This window comes from Gadus macrocephalus, chromosome 7, assembly GCF_031168955.1.
Source record: "Gadus macrocephalus chromosome 7, ASM3116895v1".
In the NCBI taxonomy this organism is placed as follows: domain Eukaryota; kingdom Metazoa; phylum Chordata; class Actinopteri; order Gadiformes; family Gadidae; genus Gadus; species Gadus macrocephalus.
This window is the reverse complement of record NC_082388.1, coordinates 4,016,739-4,043,820: the sequence shown is the minus strand read 5'-3', so window position 1 is coordinate 4,043,820 and position 27,082 is coordinate 4,016,739. Positions and strand designations below refer to the sequence as shown.

Here is a 27,082-nt window from a genome sequence, read left to right as displayed (position 1 = left end):
TCAGCGTAGCTAGGAGAGTAGTTGGGTTAAATATAACAATTTGGCAAAAATATGACTAAGGCAATTGCTATGAGGCTAACAATACCAATGATGCTATGAGGCCAACGATATAAATTATGCTATGATGCTAACGATATAAATTATGCTACGAGGTGAACGAAATTGATTATGCTACGAGGCTAACAAAATAGATTATGCTATGAGGCCAACGATATAAATGATGATGTAAGGCCAACTATAAGGATGAGGCTAACTATATCGAGTATGCTATGAGGCTAACGATTACAATGACGCTATGGTGGTGAAACTAAACGTGAATAACGAAACGTGCAGACGAGAGTTAGTTTTGTCTTTTTATTTTATTTCACTTTTGTTTCTTACTCTGATTAAATAAATGACAAGAGGGGATGAGCTCCTGAACCATGAAGGATGTCAGACATTGACTTTTTAGCACTTAAACATCGAGATCAAAATAACACCGAGTACTGCGTTTGCTTCTGACAAAAAAACTCCACCCTCAACGCTATTCCCCCCAGCGACTTTGGTATTGTACTTATATGTTAAACTGTTCTGGATAAACAAAATGTACAACTGCATAAATATAAAATTTATAACCCAGCCACATTGAAATGGCAGACAATAACAAAAAAACAGTTTATCAGAAAGGTGACCCCTCCCCCCCACCACGTCGGACGTGCCCCTCGTCGGACCCACATATCGGATTTTAGTTTTAAGGTATTAGTTTCCGCGGGTCAAAGATCGTCCGATTTCCCGATGTGCCGATCGCACGTGTCTACATTCAAGGTGAAACGGATAAAGACCAACCGACAAAGAACATCCGTTTTAAAGAAGAAAAAACACGAATCAACCGTCTTCTTTTTTTTTTAAAGCCCCTGATACCACATTTAAAATCATTAAGAGAAAAATAAATGAAAAAAAAAGAAAAAAAAAAGCATACTATAAAGATTTCCCGTCCCTCCCCCAACCTCGATTCTTCCCTCGATCAAAACATAAAAGACACAAAAAAAAGATGGAAAAATTTAAATTAAGTTAAAAAGTTCCCTGGAGTGAAGCCATTTCCTCATTCGATCCCAGCGTACCGCCAAAATATTGTGTTTTTCCCCTCCATCTTCTTCAAATCACAGAGTATACATCTATATATATATTAGATATATATACACGTATATACACATGTCTCAGACTGCTAAAGCTTGCGTACATAAGAAAACCGGTTACAACATGGTTTGGAAAAGACCCAAAAAGTCTGCAACTACTGCATTTTTACACTCCCAAAAATAAAAAGATATATATATTTATATATATATCGTTATAAAGACGGCTCTCTACACAGTGGTGAAATATTGATTTACAGTTAGAAATGAACGGTGTCTCGTAGCCCCTGTGGAAGACCTCCATTTACAGTAGAATAAATATATTTTTTCGTGGGTTACTCTATGCTACTCATCCTGTAAATGACAAACTCTAAAGCGAAGCAGAAAGCGGAGAAAGCTAGTGTTGACGGCGGCCATTTTAAATCACCGTTCCAAGGGGTGTGGATGAGTCTTCGGGGCAGCCATTTTATTTTTTGGGGCGGTTAAGTTTTCATTTTTTTTTTTTTATTCGTTGTTGATTCGTTCATAAGTGTTTATTTTTTTTTAACCTAACCGATATTACTCATACCCCCGTTTTTGTTTTACACATCTACTAAATTATGTTATGTTCTTTTCCCTCCTCTCCCTCCCTCCCTCCCTCCCCCTCCCTCTCCTTCACTTCCTGAAATGAGTTAAGCTCCAATGTGTAGAAGGGGGTCATGGGAGGGCGAGGTATAGTGTGGGGGGGAGGGGGAGGAGGAGGAAGAGGGGGAGGAGTGGGAGGGTATGATGCTGGATGAGGAGGAGGCGAGTCAGGAAGGAGTGAGGTATAGTAGGAGGAGGAGGAGGAGGCGAGGGGTGAGGTATAATGTGAGGAGGAGGAGGAGGAGGAGGGAAGGGGTGAGGTATAGTGTGGGGAGGAGGAAAAGGAGGAAGGGGATGACGATACTGGAAGAGGAGGGTCAGGGAAGGGTCCTAAGGACAGGACAGGGGTTTGGTGTCGGGTTGTTGGGGTGTGGGTGTCACAGGGTGTCACCCCCTCCCCCCCAGGCGGTCAAGGAGACCCTCATCAACTTTTGATGTTGAACTTGATGTCGAATCGTCCCTGGAAGCGGTCCTTGTCGCTGTAGGCGATGTTGTCACCGTACACCTTGCACTCGATGCGGATGTCAGCGTTCATGGTGAGGTTGACGAACTGCAGGGCCACCAGGGGCTGGAGGTAGTGGGGATGCAGCAGCTTGCCGTAGTACGGGTAGTACTGCAGCGGGAAACCGCCACCGATGCCGTAGTACTTCACCTCGCCCACCTTGCCGGCATCCTCCTCTCTCTGCGGGGGGGGGGGGGAAGCCGGGATGGTTAGCGCTCACGGCGTGTGGTGGGGCTAGTTATGGAGTTTACTGCAAAATGGCGTTTGAAAATGGCGGGAACGTTAGCCCTTGGCGGTAGCGTGTGGTGGGACTAGGGACATCCACTCACTGCGGATGTGAGGGGGAAGAGGGAAAAGGGCGGGATGGTTAGCGGTCGCGGCGTGCGGTGGGGCTAGGTGGGAAGTTCATTGTAAAATGGTGGGTGTTGTATCTGTGCGCGCTAGTTCGGTAGCGGGGTCTGGTTTAGACCGGTTTTGATACCAGTTGATAAGAAGTCAAGAAAACTGATTGTCTGCATTCTCGTTGGTTGCACGACCCTGTTCACCGTATGATATTTCTACGTGTTTGAAGTCACGTTTTATACGTTACTTTTGTGTCACTGCAAGTGCTCGTCTCTTATGAGAATCCTTACTTACCTAGTGATTGTAAGTGCTTGGCAATTGGTTCTAAGAACATTCTTACTGTACCGACAGTGAAAGATTGTTTCTTTCTTCAGACAAATTGACTTGTTCTAAGTAATTTTCGGATAAAAGCTTTAAAAGCAGTAAATGTAACTTTTTAATATTTTTTTTTTTCAGAAGCGGTATCATTAAAAGAATCAAACCACACAAAACACACCCAACACAAAAACAACATTGTAGGCCTCTCAAATGTTTTACCAAGTGAAGTTCTACCATATTCTGAACAGTGCATTTGTAATCATAAACGCTGTGGCCTACAGCCGATGCACAACACTAGGAACTAGGGTTCTTCCTCTGATGTTTTCCTACGTCCATCTAAACACCAGCGCAAGCTTTAGCCTCATTAGCACACTTTAGCACCATCGTCGAGGAAAGATGAATCCACACAGAGCACGGCACACAGCAAACCATGACAATCAAACACTTACCATATCCCTAGCTATCTAACGAATGAAAACAAAACATGCAAAACATCCGCAATAAAGTTAGTAACACAAAACACAGGCAAAACCACAGCCAAATTTCGACAAAAAACGTCAAAGTGTCTCAAACAATTAACCGTTAATATTATCTTTGTTATACAACACAATGATAAATTGTTAGTCGCGGAATGACAGAACAGACCAGAACAATGTTAGAGAGCCCCCTAAGGCATGGGAGTAACAATACATACTAGGGGTGTAACGATACATGTATTTGTATTGAACCGAATCGGTACGGACATCACGGTTCGGTGCATGGATTTACACAGAGAATACGAAGTATAAAATTATATAAAACTGGCGTGCGAATTAATTCATTTAATGCGGAACTAATGTTTGATACGCAAGTTCTTCAGGGACAACTAATGGCACGTTTCCACTGGAGGGTGCGGGTTGGTTCAGTTCGCTAAGGTGCAGCACGGATCGCGTTTCCACCGCCAAAAATGGACATGACCCGGACTGAGCCTTATTGAGCCGTAGGGGTACTGAGACGCCTGAAAGGGTGCCGGCAAGTTCGAGCTACACACGGTGTCCGTTGATTGGTCGACAGAATCGCACTTCCGTGAGAAAGGGGGAGAATAACAAAACAAATACATTATCCGTGAGGCATTTCTGGACAACGGCGAAAGCTTAGTTTATTGAAGAAAATGTCGCACAAAAGTTTACCGTCCTTCTTGGACGTCCTACATTGTTGATCTTTGTTCATTGTGCGCGTTCATATTTTTCCTTGGATTTATTAACACTCTACACTGTGTCGGGCTAGCCTGGTCCTACCAGACTCTCGTACTTACTCTCACGGGTGTCTGTTGAAGTTTAAAACTATTGGGTCTGCCCAGTGACACTTTGGATCTGCCATAACCAATCGCTAACGTTTGGCCTGGAATCACGTTGTGCGCAGGCTGTAAGCAAACCACACACATGCGTGAAGATGTCCGTCAACGAGAGCTGAATTTAACGTCATTGTTCTCAGCAACTCCCTCGTTTGCTGATTGGACGCAGAAAACATACCGCAGACCCAGACCTAGTACTGAAGGGAAATTCAAATTGAGCTGAAGTACTTAGGCGGGCGGAGCCAAACTAGTGTCGGGCTGCTATGAGGTCACAATGCTAACGTAGCTGCCACGGCTATCGCCATCCGGTTTAAACCCCCCCCCCCCCCCCCCCCCCTACCATAAGGGTACTGTCGGCCGTGGAAACGCGAGCCGTAACTGAGCTGTGCCGTACCGCACCCTCACTACTCCGGGCTACGAGACACTAGCCGCAACGAACCAACCCGCACCCTCCGGTGGAAATGCGCTGATGCTGTGTACTTTGCACTTTCCTAAATAAGACATGCTGCATTTTCAGTTTTATAACTGATTGTCTTATTTTGTTTACAAGTCTGGAGATTATGCGGGGTACTTGTTTACATCTTAGATTACACACTTCAGGCTGTTGCAGCTAGCTCAGGGGAGAGACTGTATAAGTGGTACAACCTGAGTGATGCACAATAAAAAAGAATTCCCTTCTGCATTTTTGTTTTTTCCCTTCATTGTACCGAACTCGTACCGAACCATGATGTCTGAAGTGAACCGTGACTACACCCCTTATGCATACTATTGTCATTTTCAGTACTGCATGTATGTTTGCGTGCATGTATGCATGTATGATTAATTGAATGCTGTGTTCTTTCTACAGGGCAAGTTGTCCTGAAAAGAAAGCGAACCGAGGCCTTGGGGGAGCGCTGTCTGGAAAAGCACATCGTCTTTAGACCTTTCTTGCCTTGCATGTCCTGCACGTCTTGACCCGTCTTTCAACAATAATCTTTACTTTGAATATTTGTTTGAATGAGCATTGGAATCGGACTCATAACTTTATTTTTAATCGAATCTGGACATTCAGAACATGAAGTGTCTACTCCAGCCTCTACCCGGTCAACCCACGAGTGGATCACCATGGACATCGTAATCACTATACTATCCATACATAACAGTTCATTCTCCAATTAAAAGGGAAACACATTGATTTGGATTCCTCCCAGTCCACCCAGTAGGGGCTCCCAGACTCTGAACCCCAGGGGGGGGGTCCCCCACTAACCCTCAATCTGCCACAAGGGGTCCTCCCCACTCTGCCCTCCAGGAAGGGGGTCCCAGACGTACCTTGTTTGTGCAGTAGATGGGCATCACGTTGGGCTGAACCTTGTGGTGGGCCTCCTCAGGGATGCTCTCGTTGTTCATGGGGGGCTGGCGGGGAAGGGAAGGGGGGGAGAATACAAGGTCAGAGTCACGGGTAAGATGGCATTGTGGAGCCTTTATCAAACCACTGACGGCAACGTGGCCAGTGTCTTATCTCACCCTTTTACCCCCCCCCTCCTCCTCCCCACACTATACCTCCCCACACTATACCTCACTCCTGTAGTCTCCCACTCCTCTTCTGCCTCCGCCCTGCCACACTATACAATGCATCTTCCTCCCCCAACAGCCTAACTCACTCATGTACCCTCCTCAGTGTTTCCCCCAGAAAATGTCGGGGGGAGTGGTCTTCGGTGAGGGTTTCAGTTCAGACTATTGTTTTGAACAGTATCACCAATGCATTATTTTATCTTTATTTTTTGTACCTGATGGAAGCATCTTTTCTTTCCCTACGAGAGTTTTGTACTAATATATATCTATATATCTATATCTAAATATATACATATACACACACCTCACCCCTTTCTGACCCTCTTCCTCTACTCACCCCTCCCTCCCTCTCCTCCCCCCAGAGGACACTCACCCTTGGCCTGAAGTTGACGATGCGGTTCAGCTGGACGATGATGCAGGGCTTGCCCTCCTTGAAGCCGAAGTCGGGGTCCTCCAGGCCGGAGCAGTCGCCCAGCAGCGAGCGGGAGAAGCGGCACGCCTTGCGGACACCAACGTCGCTCTCCAGCTCCCCGCGCTCACGGTACTCCGTCGGCTCCTCTGGAGGGGAGAGGGGGAAAAAGGAACGGGTGAGACAAGGAACAGACAGGAGGAGGGGAGGGGGTTCTGCGTTCCTCAAGGAATAGACAGGAGGAGGAGGAGGAGGGGAGGGGTTCTGCGTTCCTCAATGAACAGACAAACTGAGGAACCACGGAACGGACGAGCCAAGGAACCGGTGAGACAACGAACAGACAGACCAAGGAAGGAAGGAGGTAAGGAACGCAAAACCGATGGATTGACGAAGGAAGGAAGGAGCGAAGGAAGGAGCTGGGCTGCTACATTACGGGAAAAAAAAAACAGTCACGATAATTTTGGTCAATATTGAAATCGCGGTTTTTCCAAACGATAATTTTTTACTTTGAATACATGATACATTTATTCAGCATTTCTCTGCAAAAATACACTTTGTAACTTAGAACTTTGAAATGTCCCCTTAAAAAATTACACAAAATGCTCAAATAAAAAAATGTCAAATAGAATATAATGTACAAATATGGATCAAGCTGATTGGTGCTGAGAGAGGAGAGGAGAGGAGGAGAGGAGGGAGGAGAGGAGAGGAGGCGCGGCGAGGCGGAGCAGAGGAGAGGAGAGGAGAGGAGGAAGAGAAGGTGAGGAGAGGAGGAAGAGAAGGAGAGGAGAGGAGGCGCGGCGAGGCGGAGCAGAGGAGAGGAGAGGAGAGGAGGAAGAGAAGGTGAGGAGAGGAGGAAGAGAAGGAGAGGAGAGGAGAGGAGGCGAGGAGAGAGTGGCAGAGGAGGTGCAAACTCCTTACCGCCGCAGTCGTCGTACTGCATCTGGTCCCGCTGGTTCTCTTCGTCGTACTTGGCCATGAAGGCGCGGAGGCTCTTGGTGTACTGATTGTAGGTATCGAGGTCCCGCGTGTTGAAGGACACCTCTGTCTTGTCCGAGCGGGGCATGTGGGAGAGGCCTGAGGGGGGAGGGGGGAGGGGGCACAAGGGGAGGAACGTCATGGGAACGTCGTCAGAGCTTCATGGGAACATTGTCAGAACGCCGTCAGAACATCATGGGAACTTAGTTACGTTTTTGTGCGATTAAACCAAAAACAACCGTTGGTAAATGTACGTAAAAAATAACCGTGTTTTTGCACAATTTAACCAAAAACAACCTCTCTCTCCCCCAAGCATGACGCCACGTCTCCATGGGAGGGTCAGGAGAGGGAGACAGACCAATAAACCAGGCTCTACCGAGGGTAGGGTAGAGCATGAGGGGGGGGGGTCAGGGTCACAGAACACCAGGGGACACTGGGGGGGGGGGGGTTTGAAGCCATCCATAAATCAGTGGTTTGAACCAGCTGGGGTCTTAATTGAACAGCCAATCCCAGGAGACCGGGAGCTGTTGCTTAACGATTTAACCGTTGTTCCTCAAATGCAAAGAAGGAAGTTGGTGGGAGAGTGGGGGAGGGAGGGAGGGTGAGGCATGTGAAGTATTGGTCTACAGTCAAAAGGGAGTGAGGTGTTTAAGGTGAGGGGTGAGGACAGGGTGCAGTCATTCCGTAAACGCACATTTGTGCACTGTCGCACGCACACGTGCGTGTGTGCATTTATTAAACCGACGAAGAATTCCACTTTTTTTTTTTAAATATCGGAATAATGTGGAATGAAAGCGAACCAACAATTTTGGACGTTACACTCCAAATGAGTAGAGGAAGTACCTCCATGATCAATGCTGCTGTGCTGTCAAAATAAAAGTCCCCTTGGCCTAGCCAAGTAATGAAATTCAAACCCTTCAAATATTAACTCGGGTTCGCCTGCATAAATCGCTCACACCTTGCCCTTGGCCCCCCATAAACCTTTATTGTTTTACACCCAGGGCATCCTTTGGAACCGACCCTTATCTTAACACAAGGGCAGTGTTTTATTAGGCTCAAGTTGACCCCATCGCGAGTACAGCCGAGAAATCAAACTCAAATAAAGCTAAAGCTAACGCTAAAGCTAACGAAATTATGTTGACGAATGACAGACGCATCGGTCACTTATCCTCCACGCTAGTAAACACCAACCTTTGGTGAAGTGTACGTTAGAAAAATGATTGTGCGCATTTTTTTGCACGATTTAAAACCACCTTCGGTAAATGTTCACTTTTCCGCCATGATAGCAAACAATCGCTCAAAAGTCTGGCTGAACTCTTCCCATGGGAATAAAAGTCAGCATTTAAAACGTACTCCTCTTCCAGGGCTGCCCGCCGGGGAAGGAGCGACTCGGACCGTCTGGGCCCATCGGAATTCCACCTCAGCTGAACTGCGCCTGAATGTGTGAAATTCAATACGGCTACGTTTAGCAGCCTTCTGCTGCTGCTGTCGCCTCGCTCCCCCTCCCCTCCTCTCTCCCCCTTCCTGTTCACTCCCCTTCCCTCTCTCCATCTCTCTACCTCACCCTCCCGCCCTATCTCACCACACTCCTCTCCCTCCCCCTCTCTCCCCCCCTCCATGGAGCAGCAGCAGGCGACCATGCAGGCCTTCTGTCTCGGACAACACAGCAGAAGGCTAGCGTTGTAACCCGACCAGTCAGTCGTGTCATGTTGTCGTGTCGCCATGGCAGCGGGCACGCCACCAGTGGGGGCTTGTGCCGTGTCCTGTTGCCTCCCGTGAAGATAATCGTCAGGAAGTAGGGAATCCCAGACGGCCTCGTCTCCGGAGGGTAACCAGGCAACCAGTGACGCGATGACCAGACCCCGGAGAATACCAGGGCCGGGAGTACACACATCAGAGCATACATGACGCTCTCAAGCACTGTTAATAAGAGGAAAGCGCTATAGAAATGTTATGTATTAATAATAATAATAATAATAATTATTATTATTATTATGATTACTACCACAGGAGCGAGGGGAATGATGCGCAGATGTCAAAAATGAAACAGCTACCGGATAGTGTTACTTTCCTGTTTTTTGCGGGTATTTTGTGCTCATTTTTGGGCGATTTAATCAAAAACAGCCTTTGGTAAACGTGCGTTCGGAAAATGTTTGTGTGTTTTTTGCGTGATTTAACAAAAAACAACCACAAGTGTGTCGAGATATCTACCAAATTGGATTGTACGATTTAACCAAATTTCTTTAGCGATTTGGTTAATTCAATTTTTACCGAATTTTGCCAATTTCTTCCACAAATTCGTTATTTTTTTTAAATCACACACAAGTGCACACATATTTCTGGCAAAGTCTGACCGATAAGCTCTTGACCCCGGAGAGGTCTGGATCTTTTACCTGGGGGGGCGACCCGGTCCTGCCAGGTGGGCTTGTAGTTGCTGAGAGTCATCAGCATGGCCTGGATGGTCCCCACAAAGACCCCCGCCAGACAGGAGTAGAAGATCACGTAGAATGTCAGGATCTTAACTGTGGGGGGGGGGGGGGGGGGGAAGGGGGAAGAGAAAGAGAATGAGAAAGAGAGAGAGAAAAAGACAGCGTTAATATGACGGACTGGCTACGACTGCAGTCATCAGACCGAGACGCCGGCCACCTGACCGGCTCTAAAGCCACCGTTCCGGACGCCGTTTCAGGCTCAAATCCCACCAGGAATGTCCCATGGGTTCAAATCCGTTTACTCTCTGGTGCTACGCTAGGCTAGGCTACCAGCAGCGTGCAGTAGGAAAGATCTGTTGCTGTTCCAGTCGTGGTTGTGGTTCTTTTTCGCTAGATTGAGTGAATCAAATTCATGTGAAAAGCTAACATCATGCTAATGCTGATTAATCCAGAGTCATTAGAGTTAATTAAAGGCGAGTTAATCCAAAACCTAAATTGACAGAATCGAAGTCACACTAAAAGTGTGTAGAAATGTTGGTGCAACTTTGATTCAGTCAATTTAGTTTAAAACACACGTTTTGGATTAACTAAACTCTAGTGAACTGTAGTGACTCAAATTGGATTAACTAGACTGTATTTAATCCAAACATTTTTTAATCTAAATTGACAGAATCGTGTTGACACAAAAAGCTATGGTGATGGCCGCACTGGTTAATCCAAAACTGGTTTGAGGAGAGTGTTGCTACAATTTCTGGCACCGAGAGTGAAGACAATTTAAAGAAACACTCATTTAATGATTAAACCAGCACACACACGCACACACCCTGGGCAACACTACTACAGAGGCACGCATTCACATTCAAATACGCGCACACCGTGGCTCCGCCCCTTTTAGGTGACATCAAACCACTCCAGTGAATGGAAAAACTAGATCCAGAGATCTAGAGATCTCGCTCGCTCTCTCTCTCTCGCTCTCTAAGCAGGTGAGCTAGCATTCTTTGCTGCAGAGGCCAATGTCAACGGGGTCACGTCGGACGCGGTTCTTTTTGCGCCTCCGAGCTCGGTGCGCAGCCTCGCTGTGGGGAACGCGGAGGAGGGGAATCTCCCAAATTGCGGAGCTCCTAATTGCCATGCGAGTGAGTGACAGCAGGTAATATTGGCTGATGTTAGGCGCCGCAATGGCTCCGTTTATATAACCATATAAGAGATGAGAATCGATCAAAAAAGAGAGATAACCATTATAAACCCGCCAGGTTTGATGAGGTGAGGGCAGCCGAGATCGGAATCACCTCTGACGTCCCGCGCATGCGCGTAGCGGGACACGGTTCCAATGCATCAGCACTTTTCTCAGTGTCCTCCAAGTGCCCTCCGGATGACGTAACACCAAGTAAGACCCCCCCCCCCCCCCCCCAGACCACCTGGAGGGGCTCACCTCGTAGCCCCCCCCCCCCCCCTCAATCACCATGGTGATACACTTACAATTATCACTAATGAGACCCTTAACAGTAAAGTCTCGGTTGATTGCTCGGTGCCACGCGAAGTCACGCGAGGGGATTAAGTGAGTGACAGTAAAGTCTCGGTTGATTGCCCGAGATCGCGCTAAGTCAGGCGAGAAGATGACGGTGAGCGACGCATACGCTTATCGATAACCACGATCGATGCCCTTGACAGTAAAGTCTCGCTTGATTGCCCGGTGCCGCGCGAAGTCACGCGAGAGGATGAAGAAAGCGAGTTGACATTGAATCGGGAACCCAAGGACATCCAACACCGGATGAAACCGGAGAAACCAGTCAATCAATCGATTCCTTTGTCAACTCAGGACCGGGGCTGACATTTGATCATGGAAACACAATCACTCTGCCTGCCTCCCCTCCCCCCCTCCCCCCCTGGAGGGAGGGAGGCCCGAGTCTCCTTCCCCTCACCTTGGCGGGTGATGCATTTTTAACCCTTGGCTCGCGACAGCTCGATGGTTAAATAGCGCGCGTTCTGCGCACGCAGCGCGCGCGAAAGTCAAACACCTCCAGGATGATAGAGGGGGGGGACAGACACTCAGTCCTTTACGTCCCCAGGCCATCCCCATAGCGACCGTCCCGATAGCGACCGGCACGTCTCAACACCATCATCCATCATAACGTGACTTATTATGGTCTGTGCACGAATCCCGTCCGTCACCTACACTGTTAACACATCAACGCGGGGTGATTTCAGTCCGCTACTTTTCTAAAACCAGTAAGGAGTACCAAAGCAGTCCCGCGTCCAGTACCTGTTCAATGACACTAAACCAGTAAAAGATCAGTTCTGCAGAACCGCGCGGCAAAGCGCCACGACAGTCGGTGCGTTCGAAGGCGACGCGGTAGCGACGCGACAAACGCGCACTGGCGTCTCAAGGACGCCGCGCACGAAATGCTGCAGAGGCGGAATCCAACAGGTGGAAATGCGACGGACCGGACTCGTCCACGGCAGCGGCGCGGTGCCCGGAGCACCGACCCCGAGGACAGCCTCCTCCGCGTCCCCCTCCCCGCTCACCCGACGCCTTCGGACAGATACTCACACCAGCTCGACCCAGTGCGTCCCAGAAGCTCCCCCTTCTCGGAGTTCCACACGAAGCTCTTCCAGCCGCCGTCATCCTTGTTTGCCGGCATGTTTCCTTTTTTTCGCTTTACTTCCTTTTTATTTAGACGGTTGGATTCTCTCTTCTTCTTCTTCTTCTTCTTCTTCTTCTTCTTCTACTACTTCTACTACGGTGCCCTGTTCCTTGGTTACCGGTCCGAACGCGACGTCGATGCACGCGGCTCTGCGCTGAGGGGGAGGGCGAGCCAATATATCCCCTTCTGCTCTCGCGACTCCGCCCGGAAACTCCCGAGAAGTTACCTACCAAGGGGGGGGGGGGAGGGGGAGGACAGTCGTCGTCCAATAGGAAGAGAGCAGGGCGCCGACGCGTCACGGCAACTGGCCGCTTTGGCAACGCCCCCTTTCCCCTAGCCGTGCGTAACGACAGGAGAGGAGACGTCTCTGTCTCTGTCTGTGTCGCTCTGTCTGTGTCGCTCTCTCTCTCTCTCTCTCTCTCTCTCTCTCTCTCTCTCTCTCTCTCTCTCTCTCTCTCTCTCTCTCTCTCTCTCTCTCTCTCTCTCTCTCTCTCTCTCTCTCTCTCTCTCTCTCTCTCTCTCTCTCTCTCTCTCTTCATACCGGGAGCCTCACGTGAACACGCTCCCCCACCCCCCCATTCACGCGCGGACCGTGTGGTAGTTTAAAAATGCACCATGGCGTGTCCGCGTTCCAAATCGCATGATTTTCCCTTTTTTTACTCGTTGCGCGTAACCGCAGCTGCCCCTTACAGAAGCACGTGCACGTGAACGTACCCGCTTCATGCGATTTGGACGTAGTACAGGTGATGTCGCTGATCGCTCTGGACACACACACCTACACACACACAGCTGTATATGAGTAATCACACACACACACACACACACACACACACACACACACACACACACACACACACACACACACACACACACACACACACACAGAGAAGCCTGTTGTGAACCCAAACAAAACCGCAACGTTGACAACAACAACATCAACACACAACAAAACAGAACCCCCAGCGAGCTGAAACCGAGCTCCTCCCCACAGATACTGTGTGTGTGTGTGTGTGTGTGTGTGTGTGTGTGTGTGTGTGTGTGTGTGTGTCTGCGTGTGTGTGTGTCCATGTACATGTGTGTGTCCATGTACATGTGTGTGTGTGCGTGGGTTGATGTACGTGCGTGCGCGGTGTACACACTCACACTCACGGTGAGTGTGTCCATCTACATGTGTGTCTGCCCATGAACATGTGTGTGTGTACGTATTTGTGTGTGTGTGTGTGTGTGTGTGTGCTGGTATGGTAGTGTGTGTCTCCTGATGAGCAGAGCCAAATCACTGTTATGGCGTCGGGGTAATCACTGTTTTCAGAGGAAGAGGAGCTCTGCTCTTTAAATTGCAGGTTTCGCCATGTGTGGTAATCTGGTCGCGTTAAGGTAGGGAGAGTTGTACGTTAATGTGGGTAAAGTTATGTCTTACGACGGCGAGGGCCCCGGAGTTCTGGCCCCTGGGAACCGCCGAATGAAAAACATGGATTTTCACCCTGTCACGAGCTAACACCCATTCACACATTCATACACACATCACCCATTGACATATACATTCACCGACACTCAGTCACCCATTAAAATATTCACACACATTCACCCATTCACACACCCATTCATACATATATTCACACACACATTCACATATTTATGCACCCATTCAAATATTCACACACATATTCACCCATTCACACAGACATTCATCTATTCATACACACATTCACGCACACATTCACCCATTCACCAACCGACAGCGAAGTCGACCCCTCAGGGCGACAGCCAGCTGGTCAGGAGCAGTCAGGGTGAGGCGTCTCGCTCAGGGACACCTCGACGCTCAGCTAGGAGGAGCCGGGATCCAACTAGCAACCTTCAGGTTACCGGCCAACCCGCTCTACCTCCTGCACTGAGCCTCCCTCGCGATACACACATAAATGATGTTGCGGCTGTTTGTTTTGATTTGAGGCCTTTAAATTACCCACACAATGAGCTGACTGTGGTCTAGGGATCCGACAGCCGAGCCATGACTGACTCTACTCTCACTTCAGGGGGGGGGGTTAGAGTAGAAGCTACCCCATTAGTCACACCCCATTCCTTTGGCATGTTACACATTGATTCAAAGACAGCCTTCCCCCATCAGAATGCATCATGGGAGCTTTTGCAAGGTCTTGCAGGAGAAAGACAGGGTTCCAACACCACAATGTCTCTCCCCTTAATAACAAATCATTTTACGATCGATCAGCAATCATTAACCAGGAAACAAGAGGTCATTCTCATTGACCTCCTGACCTTTGATGTGGGAGGAGACCCAAAGCACCACATTAACTCCATTTGTCCGAAGAAGAAGAAGAAAGAGAAACAACAATATATCTCTGTAGGTACATTAAGGATGTTCATATAACCAAGTGCCAAGCACTAACAATCAATAGGTTAACCCATTCCCCGTATACAACAGAGAGAGCTACACTACAGCATTCTAAGTACCGGTTTGAATAGCCAGGACGTACAAACATACAATACGTGTCTACATCAAGTGCAAGGACGTACAAACACACAATAAGTGCATAGGAGGTGTGTTTTCAGGAGAGTCAGGGAGGAGAAGGGGTGATGGAGGGTGAGGGTGGACGCTATGCAGAGTCAAGGTGAGCTCTGACTCCCTTGGGTGGGGTTGTAAGTTGATGTTGGTGACAGGGGGAGCCGGTGTCGTCGTAGCCTAGCCTCAGACGTGAGTGTGTGTTTAATTATACTGACGGAAGAGGAATGGATTGTCTGACGGCGTTCCGGTGTATACTTTACTGCCCTCTGTCCTGTGATGATAGCAGACGCTTTATGATTCCTGCCTGCTCGGGTTTACGTTTATTTATTGAGATATTTATTCACGGCGATTTCGAGGCCGACGATCAACAGCAAACTGCTGAGAGAGAGAGAGAGAGAGAGAGAGAGAGAGAGAGAGAGAGAGAGAGAGAGAGAGAGAGAGCGAGAGAGAGTCAGAGACCGAGAGACAGAGACACAGAGCGAGAGAGAGCGAGAGAGACAGAGAGAGAGAGCGAGCGAGACAGAGAGAGAGAGAGAGAGCGAGCGAGAGAGACCTCTTTATTGCTCACCTGCTTTGGCAATGTAAATGTTTGTTGCTCATGCCAGTAAGGCTTTTTTGAATTTAATTGAGTTGAGGGAGGCACATTTAAACCATCAGGACACACTTTATTAAAACAGCCACAGAAATATTTGAGGGAGAGTATGTGTGTGTGTGTGTGTGTGTGTGTGTGTGTGTGTGTGTGTGTGTGTGTGTGTGTGTGTGTGTGTGTGTGTGTGTGTGTGTGTCCATGTACGTGTGTGTATGTCCATGAACATGTGTGTATGTATATTTGTGTGAGCATGGGTGAATATGGGTGTGTGTATGGGTGAATGGGTGTATTAATGGGTTAATATGTGTATGGGTGTGTTAATGGCTGAATGGGTGTATGATTCGGTGAATATGTGGGTGGGTTTATTGAATGTTACACCTCTCACATCCTCACACGTTGGGTGTTCTATGTTCTCGTTGATGTTGTTGTCAACGCTGCTGTTGTCGTTTTGTTTGGGTTCGAACGCTGTACGACCCAGTGCTCCGAGTATAGACACTATGGTACAGTACCACACCAGTAACCCCCCCACCACCACCAATGTCCCACTAGTGGCCTTCAGACCACCACAAAGTGGGCTTCTCCGGGGAACAACACAGCTCCTCAAATAAGAGAGCGGAATTCTGGTGTGTGTGTGTGTGTGTGTGTTTGTGTGTGTGTGTGTGTGTGTGTGTGTGTGTGTGTGTGTGTGTGAGTGTGTGTGTGTGTGTGTGTGTATGTGTGTGTGTGTGTCTGTGTGTGTGTGTGTGTGTGTATGTTTGTGTGTACTCTTAGGGCTGTGTGTGTGTGTCTGCTGATCGCACGTGCAAGTGCTTGTTTGTGTGTGTGTGTGTTTAGCCATACCGCAGTGTGTGTGTGTGTGTGTGTTTGTGTGCGCGTGTGTGTTTATCCATACCGCAGTGTGTGTGTGTGTTCTATTTTGGTCTTCAGGGCACCGCAACGTCAACGGATCATTAACCCCGGATCTTTCCACCCCCACCATGCCGAGCGACACTCTGACCACGCCCGTTACCGGGGACGACGTAGACAGGAAGTACCCCCCCCCTCGACTCTGTAATACCAACAACACAACAACTCATTTTGTGTCCCATTACTGATACGCAAAGTGTGTGTATGTGTGTGTCTGTGTGCGTGTGTGTGTGCATCTGTGTGTGTGTGTGTGTGCGTGTCCATGTGCGTGTGTTTGTTTGTGTGTGTCCATGAACGTGTCTGTGTGTGTGTGTACACGTGCGTATGTGTGTTTGTGTGTCCATTTTCATGTGTATGTGTGTGTGTGTGTGTGTGTGTGTGTGTGTGTGTGTGTGTGGTTCCATGTATGCGTGTGTGTGTGTGTGTGTCCATGAACATGTGTTTGCGTGTGTCTGTGTGTGTCAATGTACGTGTGTGTGTGTGTGTGGTGTGTCCATGTGCGGAAGTGCGTGTGCATGAGTGTCTGTGTGTCCATGTAAGTGTGTTTGTTTGTGTCCATGTACACGTGTGTGTGTGTGTGTGTGTGTTCATGAACATGTGTTTGTGTGTGTGTGTCCATGTATACGTGTGTGTATATTCAACAAAGCTAGCCAGTGTAAGATGTCGGTATGTCTTCCTCAGAGCCGTAGCTTTAGCCTCAGTGTTAGCTCCGCGTCGGGCTAGGAAACGGTTTCTCCAGTGTCTCAGAATCCGCGTGCCCTATCGTCCGCCGCGGCCCAGCGAGGCACGGAGCTGTTCAAACAGCCCAGATAAACTGTCAGGGTTTATCGCTGGCTGGAGTTTATCGCCAGCCTTTGGCAGATTGTTCAGCTCTTTTGTTGATCTGGTCAATAGTAGAAACGTTGTGGAGGGATGTATGAACTGGAGAAGGGGAGGGAGAGGGAGTGCGCTCAGTGGAGACCTGAACTCACCAGCACACACGTTGCAGTCGGTTGCCAAAAACTTTGTTGATTTAAGAGACGGACTGGTGAAAGCCAGGGTGTAGAAGCGAGTGAGGTCCTGAAAAAAATTTAATTACTAATTCACCGATTTTCTGGAAGAGCAAAAGTCATACCAAATTGACACCTGCAAACACACCCGAGCAATAAACTAACTTCACACAAATTATCTAGAATTCAATAGTTGCCACACATTCATCCATTCATTCACCCATTCACACATTCACACACCGACGGCGGAGTCGTCCCCTCAAGGCAACAGACAGCTGGTCAGGAGCAGTCTGGGTGAGGCGTCTCGCTCAGGGATACCTCAACACTTGGAGGAGCCGGGGATCGAACGGTTACCAGCCGACCCGCCTCTACCTCCTGAGCCACATTCCGCCCGGTCCCTGTCAGAGCGCATGCTTCGGCGATAAAGGGAAACCAAACAGATCGGCATCGAAGAGGTCTGACGGTGTTGTTGTGTCTCTCTTCTATCTGGAGTTGTGCGTAATTTGACGCACAAGATATCAAGGTTTGGGACACAAACTTGCATATGTGTATCAGGGAAAATGACAAGTTCCCCGTAAATCCTCAACGTTGCCTTGAGGAGGGGGGGCTGACAGGACCCGATACCCCTGCTGACAGCCTGTAGCCTAGCTAGCTGTGCAGCTAGCTAGCTAATGCCTGCACCGGCCGGACAGCAGCGGTCGCTACGCTACGCTAGGCTAGGCTATTTGCGGAGTGTGCGTCTTTCTATTTGTGTGCTTTTCGAATGTGGGTTGCAAGGGAAGATGGTAGACACACACTTTTAGAGACATGCGTACACGTTTAGGCGCACACACATACACACTTCTAGACACACACACTTTTAGACAGGGTTAGACACACAAATAGACACACGGACAGACACACACACACACACATACACACACTGACACACATACACACACCAACACATACATACACACGGACACACACAGACAGACACACACACAAACACACTCGTACACACACAAACACACACACACACACACACACACACACACACACACACACACACACACAGATACACACAGACACAGAGCAACACAGACACACACACACACACATACACAGACACAGACACAGAGCAACACACACACACACACACACACACACACACATACACGCACACACACACACACACACACACACACACACACACACACACACACACACACACACACACACACACACACACACACACACATGCTCTGGTGTTTTCAAATATGGGTTGCAAGGGAAGATGGGAGACACAGACTTTTGGAGACACGTGCACACACTTTTAGACACGCACACACACATTCTTAGGAGCGTACAGTGCAGGGCTATTTTTGCCTGAGGTGTGTGGGTGTGTGGGTGTGTTGAGTGTGTTGGTGTGTGGGTGTGTTGAGTGTGTTGAGTGTGTTACTGCGGGCAGGTTTACGACGTGGGAGACCCAGTCAGTCAGAGTGATTTTTGGGGTCTGGTGTTGGACTGGATGCCTGTTTTGGTTTTGGCCGCGCCTTGTGTCCGCACTTTAAGATTCCCCTGTGGTATCGATTAACACAGTGTGTGTGTATGTGTGTGTGTGTGTGTGTGTGTGTGTGTGTGTGTGTGTGTGTGTGTGTGTGTGCATGTGTGTATGTCAATGAATGTGTGTTTTGATCTTGTTGTGTGTCCATCTATATGTGTGTGTTTCCATGTACATGTGTGTGTTGTGTGTACATGTGTGTGTTGTGTGGGTGTGTTTTTAAATGTACGTGTGTGTTCGCGTGTGTGTGTGTGTCCATGTACGTGTGTGTGTGTGTGTGTATCTTCATTTAAACGTGTGTGTGTGTGTGTGTGTGTGTGTGTTTCTATGTCTTTTGTGTCCTTATACGTGTGTGTGTGCATGTGAATTTGGTGAGTGTATCATATCACAACCCAGTGTTCTTGTGCTCCTGCTTCTCTCGTGTGTGTCTGGTGACAGCTGGCCCAGCGCTGAGCTCAAAGGCACGTCGGCAGGGTTGGATTCCCTGCACACACACTGACCTTTAAATACCATCCCAAGGTCAGCGAGGAGAACAAAGCCGGTTCGACTTCCGCACCATTCCTGTCTAATCCTGACCGATGGAAACCAGTACCACCACATCCCGGCAATCCCACTAAAAACCAGTGAAGCCTGCCCAACAATCCCAGTTTAAAGCTCTGGTTTGGAGCTGGGATGTTGTGTTCTCTGACACCCAGCGTCAAAGTTCAATGTGCGCACCTTTCATTTTACATTCAGGGCATTTATCAGACGCTTCTATCCAAAGCGACTTACGATAAGTTAAAGGCCCACTATGCAACTTCGGGCATTTCTTCGCTGTTTTCTTGGTTTTGGCACGCACATTTCTCTACACAGCGCTCCCTACAGCTTCGTAGTAGATATTTCACAACACTGTCGTAACAACTCGTTGACGACCCTTCCCCATGCACTTCTACGCGAGCCATGTGCATTTGTTTTCAAAGAAGCCGGCGAATGCGTGGAGCCATGTCCGAAGTAGATGTTCATAAAGTGTAGGCAAGGTTATACATTTTTAAAAGGGTGTATTTGTATTGCAATAAACATAAATCCATCCTTTTTTATAGTTGACGGGGAGAATTTATATCCTAGATTATAATTGTTTTATCTTAGGTTGAACAGAACAATCAGTGTAAGAGGTTTGGCCAACATAATAATCGAAATAAACAAGAACCTGGATTCGGGGATTCAGTCTGTATCTGGGGGACGAGACAGACGAACAGCAAAACACCCATGGAAACAAAGGTGTTTATATGGTTGCAACCAAGCAAGCTAGAAACATACAGGGCTCACAACAAAACGGCCGAGAAAACAATTTTTACAGGGCTCACAAAAAAATGGTTGAGCAAACACATTTGTACAGAGACTATCAACATCAAGAATACCACGAAGACAAAGGCCAAAAGGGTACTTTAAATTTCAAAAGCAACACGGCCGAGTCGGCGTCTGATTTGCAGTCTTCTTTTTCTTTCAGTTCACGCTATTCCTGAAAAGCTTGCCCAACGTTTACTCGTGTCTGGCCTCTCTGCCGGTCAGTCTCCCTTTTCTCTTCTTCTGTTCCTCCGACATTGGGTTTCTCTGTCTCTTTTTAGTCGGCTGATCTATGATGAATATAACAATCCCTTAGTGACTTGTGTTTATATCGAGCCGGTTCCGTGTTTGGGGGTCTGTGCCGTAAAGCAATTCGTTACTTCGCGAGACCCGAGACTCCCGCGAGAGTGGGCGGCGGGTCGCCGGCAGAAACATATTACTTTTCTCCGCCAAGATGCGCAAGGGGGAGTTGAAACAACGAACAATCGAACAGAAATGTATAATAGAACCATCGCAATGACTCTTAGCCTGTTATATTAAGGTATATTAAGGTAAATCAAGCCAAAAAAGTTGCATAGTTCCCCTTTCACTCGTGTCTGATCTCTTTTCTGGTCCATTCTTCTTTTGTTCCACCGACGCTCGCCTCTTGGGTCCCTTATCAGTCGATTGATCCATGATGAATGCAACAATTGCCTCGCAACTGGCTGTTTATATCTAGCCGGTGCCATGTTTGGGTGTGTGTCTGTGCCGTAAAGCATTTTCGAAACTACAATCTGACTACATTTTCGAGGATACTTCCGCTGCGTCACATCCGGATTGTGTCGGTCCGAACAGAGCAAGTTGCATATGCGCTTTTTCACTGGAGAGGCGACATGGGTAAATGACACACCCACCAATCGACCCAGAAATGGATGCAGAACCATCAGCATAACTCTCGACCTGCATACTTAATGTAATTTTGGCTAAAAAAGTTGCATAGTGGGCCTTTAATTTGTAAGAAGAAAGAGAAACAACAATATATCGCTGTCAGTGCAGTAAGGATGTTCATAGAACCAAGTGTCAAGCACTAACCAAAACTATGTTAACCCATTCCCCATACACAACAGAGATAGCTAGGATAAAATGCTACACAATGCTAAGTACAATTTTTATTTTTATGTGCTAGGACGTACAACATACAATAAGTGTGCACATTTAGTGCCAGGACATACAACATACAAATATCTCCCTTGACGTCAAGTGTTCAAGATTTGAGTACAACGCAAGCCGGTCACATTTCAGTATTTCAGCATCAAGGCCTCGTCCTAACTTCTTTTCTGAAGGTCGTCTTGAAGACGGAGATACCGCTACCACGAAGAGGATTAAATTCAGTCATTCAGGGCACAGAAACACACACAGAACCCCCCCCCCCCCCACACACACACACACACACAAACACAGACGTTCATGAACACACACACAAGTGTATACTGACACAAACACACAAACAAACACATGTACACGGACACACACACACACACACACACACACACACACACACACACACACACACACGCACACACACACACACACACACACACACACACACACACACACACACACACACACACACACACACACACACACACACACACACACACACACTGTCACAGCCCGAAAGGATGAAACACAAATGAGATTATGGTTCACCATGAACAAATAATGGTTTATTCGGATTCACAGAACAAATGATTAACAAAACCTCTGCAAATCAAAAACAGACTGAATACGAGCACAACCAAACAGACCACAGCATTAGGAAAAACAAAGGCATTAGGCATTAAGACAAACGAGGGCCATAGAGCCGTCACACACGCAGATGTACACACACACACACGCAGAGACGTACATGTACATGGACACACAAAAAGATAGTAACACACTTTCATGCTCACAGGGCATTTTTACAGAGGTTAATTAATCCGATTTCACGTTGTTTATTAAAACCCTTATCAGACGGAGCCATGTGGGTGGTGGCAGCCCCCCCCCCCCCCTCCATTCCCCCCATTCCCCTGGCACAGTGGTTCTCAAATTGGGGTCCGCGGGCCCCTAGGGGTACTGTGGAGTACTGCAGGGGAGACTTAGAAAATATAAATAAAAAGTAAAAAAATACTAATATAATACATTTCGACTCTATTAAAGAGATACTTCACCGGTGGGAATATGAAGGTTTTATGAATTAAATAATTCAATGTATTATAAATGTGAAAGAAAATAGAAATCGGTTCATCCTAGCCTGAAAAAAGGCAGAAAGAGTGTTTTCATGGTCTCTCTGGCTCAAAGTAAGAAAACCTCCAACTACCACAGTGCATTGCGCTCGCTGCCCTGCCCACTTGTCGGTCTCCCGTCCCCTCATTCGCCCTCAGTACGCGAGCTCCCGCCCCCTCTCATTCCTTATTGGTGGAAAAATTTGCCACCAAATGTGTGTCCTCGGCCCTTCTAGCGGGACAAGAGGTTTCTCCCGAAATGACGTCAAACGCGTCATTTGACGTCATTTCGGGAGAAAATTAGAAGAGAAAAAATGTGCCAAGGGGAAACTGGTTTAGACGGATATTTATTTATATATTTATTTATATTACAATAGCGATTTTATAATGATAGAACGCCGGTTCTAAATGGGTGAAGTATCCCTTTAAACCTGTGTTCTCCGTTGGGACAAAGCTCCGGGGCTAGCATAGCATGCTAAGATAAGCTATCGCAGCCCTCAGCTAGCTCCGGGGCCAGAGAATGCTCAACTAGCTCCGGGGCCAGAGGGGCCAGAGGGGCCAGAGGGGCCAGAGGACGCTCAGCTAGCCCCGGGGCAAGAAGACGTTCAGCTAGCTCCGGGGCCAGAGGACGCTCAGCTAGCTCCGGGGCCAGAGGACGCTCAGCTAGCTCCGGGGCCAGAGGACGCTCAGCTAGCTCCGGGGCCAGAGGACGCTCAGCTAGCTCCGGGGCCAGAAGACACTCAGCTAGCTCCGGGGCCAGAGGACGCTCAGCTAGCTCCGGGGCCAGAGGACGCTCAGCTAGCTCCAGGTCCAGAGGACGCTCAGCTAGCTCCGGGGCCAGAGGACGCTCAGCTATCTCCGGGGCCAGAGGACGCTCAGCTAGCTCCGGGGCCAGAGGAAGCTCAGCTAGCTCCGGGGCCAGAGGACGCTCAGCTAGCTCCGGGGCCAGAGGACGCTCAGCTAGCTCCGGGGCCAGAGGATGCGTCAGTGTGCTGGGGAGCGGAGAGGGGGAATATGGAGGAGGCTGTGACCAGTTACTTTTTAATAAAACGGGATGTTCTCGCAGCTAATGGCTAAGCACTAAGCGCTAAGCGCTAAGCCCCTCCTAGCCTCTCATCGGCTCCTCGCGGATGCACAGGGGGGGCATATGTTTCCAAGGATGAGCGTATTGGAGCTTTGTTTACGTCCAATATCCCAGGGAGTCGGAGTCGATCACGGGCCCCGATAAGCAATCTCACCGCAAGACTTTGAGACCAGCGGCTCTGCAGTGAGGCAGCTTCTCATGGAGTGCGTGTGTGTGTGGGGGGGAGTGGGTGTGTGGTTTTGCATGTGTATCTTTCTGTATGTGTGTCTTTCTGTTTGTGTGTCTTTCTGTTTGTGTGTCTTTCTGTGGGTGTGTCTGCCTGTCTGTCTGTTTGTCTGTGTGTGCTTGGGTATCTGTCCGTCCGTCTGTCGGTTTGTGTGTCCATGTACATTCGTGTGAGTGTGTGTGTGTGTGTGTGGTTGTGTGCGTGCATGTGCGGGGGCGTATCTGTCTGTGTGTGTGTCCGATGTGTATGTGTCAATTCTGTGTGTGCGCGTGTGCCTGCCTGTCTGTCTGTCTGTCTGTCCAACTGTCTGTTCGTATGTGTGTGGTTGTGTGCGTGCATGTGCGGCTGCCTGTGTGTGTGTGTTTGTGTATCGGTGGTTGTGTTTGTTTGTGGAAGTCTGTCTGTGTGTAGGTGTGTGTGTGTGTGTCTGTCTGTGTGGTTTGTTTGTGCGTGCGTGTGTGTGCCTGTCTGTGTGGGCGTGTGCATGTGATGTTGATGAGGATGTCTTCCAGAAGCAGCACTGTGTGTGTGGTTGTGTGTGTCTGTCCTGGTGTGGTTGGTTGTGCGTGTGTGTCTGGCTGTGTGTGCTTGTGTGTCTGTCTGCATGTGTGGTTTGTTTGTGCGTGGGTGTGCGTGTTTGAATGTGTGTGTGAGGACGTTGATGGGGATGTCTTCCAGCAAAAGCAATGTGTGTGGTTGCGTGTGTGTCTGTCTTTGTGTGTGTGTGTGTGTGTGTATCTGTCTTTGTGTGTGTGGTTGGGTGTGTGTCTGTCTTTGTGTGTGTGGTTGTGTGTGTGTGTCTGTCTTTGTGCATGTGGTTGGTTGTGTGTCTGGTTGTGGTTGTATAAACACCACTCCGCTGTCAGAGTTAGGACCTCCATGTTGACGGCAACAACGCAACGGGTGGAGGTGACACGATGTTCGCTTTCACCTGAACCGGAGGGGGGGGGGGGAGTTGTGTCTCCACCAATAAACCCTGGTGGTTACGGGAAAGCCCAATCAGCTCTGATCGTTTTGGAACATTTGTGTGAGTGTGAGAGTGTGTTGACTATAGCCTCGGTTTGCACCAGAAACAAAGATTTCTACGTGTGTGTGTGTGTGTGTGTGCGCTTCGTAGGTGTGTGTGTGTGTGTGTGTGTGTGTGTGTGTGTGTGTGTGTGTGTGTGTGTGTTTGTGACAGACAGACACAGTTGGACCAATGTTGTTCACAATCAGTGTCTTGCTTCAGGTGCTGAGTTTCAAAAAACTTTAAATGCAAAATATTACTCATGCAAAAGACACCCAGATGTGTGTGCTTCAGAGAGACGCCTCAGTGTGTGTGTGTGTGTGTGTGTGTGTGTGTGTGTGTGTGTGTGTGTGTGTGTGAGAGAGAGTGTGAGAGTGTGTTGTTTATAGCCTTGTTTTGCACCAGCTTTTCTTTATTATTGTAAGTAAACAACGAAACAATGTTTTCCACACGTATGTGTGTGTGTGTGTGTGTAGGTGTGTGTTTCATGGTATCTGTGTGTGTTTATAGTCTATTTGTGTGTGTGTGTTTGTGTGTGAGTGCTTGTTTATGGTGTGTGTGTTTCTGGTAGGTGTGTTTGGGTTTCTGGTAGGTGTTGACCTCGTTCCCAGACATTGAGCTCTTCGACGCTAATCTCTCGCCGAGTTAACAAGCGAAACGAGACCGCAGTTTCACCGGCTAATTAAATCTCAGACCCCCCCTCATCCCCCTGAAAGGATGTGGTTTGTTAAATCATTGTGCAAACAGTTCCTCCACAATAAAAGCCCCGTCTCTCTCACAGTCTCTCTCTTTGCAGAGAAATTTGCGTGGAGGAATAATAATTGTGTTGCTGTGGATGACAGCGGGAACGCTAATGGGTCTGTGTCATAGGAGGTAACGAGTTATTTGAGTTTTAATGAAGCAGGTCAGAGGTGTGAAGGGAGGGAGTTTGTTGCAGTGGGCTGTACTTTATGTATTCTGTATGCAGTGGGCCCTGTGCTGTACGTTATGTATTCTCTATGCAGTGGGCCCTCTGCTGTATGTTATGTATTCTGTATGCAGTGGGCCGTGTGCTGTACGTTATGTATTCTGTATGCAGTGGGCCCTGTGCTGTACGTTATGTGTTCTGTATGCTGTGCTGTGAACACGTCTGATGGAGGCACAGTGCTGCTGTTTGACCAATTATTGCTGCTGTCTTAACTCATTTAATCTTTAGCTATATTTTACTCTGTCACTCTATTTCACATGCACACATGCAACCACATGCATGCACATGCACACACACACACACACACACACACACACACACACACACACACACACACACACGCACATACGCACACACAAAAGAGACCCTGTGCCCAATCACTGAGAGTCCGGGAGCAATCACTCATTCACACACGTGTTACGTCATCGCTCCTCAGTCATGTGACATCCTGGGCCGCCCAGGAGAGCTTGCATGCCATTTGGAGTGTCCTGGTACAGCACTCCGCGGTGTTGATGGGTACACAGGCCTCCCTGCTCAGTTTACAGTGTTTAGGCTGTACACACACTACGGTTTACGCTAGTGTGGGTGTGTGTGTGTGTTTATAGTGTGTGTGTGTATATGGTGTGTGTGTGTGTGTGAGTGTTTATGTGAATCTTGCAGGCGTGTGTGCAGCCTCCTCAGTGGGTGTGTGTGTGTGTATATGGTGTGATTCATAGTGTGTGTGTGTGTTTCATTGTGTGTGTTTCATTGTCTGTGTGTGTGTGAGTGAGAGTGTGTGTATCTCTGTGGTTTGTGTGTGGGTGTCTCTATGGTTTGTGTCATTGTATGTGTATATATGTTGTGTTTCATGCTGTGTGTGTCTGTGTTTATGTGTGTGTGTCTGTCCTCTACCTCTTCCTCATGATCTCTTGCGCCCTTGGGCTGCTCCTCATGCAGGACAAACCGGCCAATCAGAAGTCAATGTTTGACAGCAATGTCAGGGCTCTAATCCGGTGCCCCGCCCCCTTTCCTTAGAGGTCACTCGTTAGGTCGGAGGTAACCGCGGCGACTCCTCCGACTCCGTCTCAGAGGAGAAAGGGTTTACAAATTGAGAAAGGTTTATTGAAAACATATTTCACCTGCCATTGTTTCCATTTATTCATTCATTTATTGACTAACCCCTCCATGCTATATTTAACTCGCGCTCTCTTCTAATCTCGCTCACTCTCTTTCCCTCTTTCACTCACTATTCATTTCATTCGGTTTCTATTATTTCATCAATTTCTTGACTAAACCCTTCATGCTCTCTCTCACTCTCTTTTACTACTTTTACTCTTTCACACCCTTTCACTCCCTCTTCCTCGTTCAATGTCTTTTACTCTTTTTCACTCTCTCACTGTATTACACTATCTCACTCTCTTTCACTCTTTCACTCTCTTTTCATTTCATTCGGTTTCTATTCATCC

The 27,082-nt window shown here is 48.2% G+C and overlaps 1 protein-coding gene across 1 annotated transcript; it reads right to left on the bottom strand.

Annotated features, from left to right (window-relative positions):
• Window positions 1-340: 340 nt before the first annotated feature.
• Window positions 341-12,428, bottom strand: atp1b1b (ATPase Na+/K+ transporting subunit beta 1b). Its single transcript, XM_060056293.1, has 6 exons — window positions 12,147-12,428; window positions 9,560-9,688; window positions 7,110-7,265; window positions 6,156-6,340; window positions 5,540-5,623; window positions 341-2,418 (listed from the first exon to the last, which is right to left on the bottom strand). The coding sequence occupies exons 1-6, from the start codon at window positions 12,235-12,237 to the stop codon at window positions 2,161-2,163; spliced, it is 903 nt and encodes a 300-aa protein (XP_059912276.1). The 5' UTR covers window positions 12,238-12,428; the 3' UTR covers window positions 341-2,160.
• Between the last annotated feature and the right edge of the window lie 14,654 nt (window positions 12,429-27,082).

Coding starts and splice junctions, on each gene's coding strand:
- atp1b1b (XM_060056293.1), bottom strand. CDS start 12,237: ATGCCGGCAAACAAGGATGACGGCGGCTGGAAGAGCTTCGTGTGGAAC. Junction 7,266..9,559: donor GGACCGGGTCGCCCCCCCAG/GTAAAAGATCCA, acceptor CTCCCCCCTCAG/GCCTCTCCCACATGCCCCGC. Junction 2,419..5,539: donor CCATCTACTGCACAAACAAG/GTACGTCTGGGA, acceptor CCCCCCCCGCAG/AGAGAGGAGGATGCCGGCAA.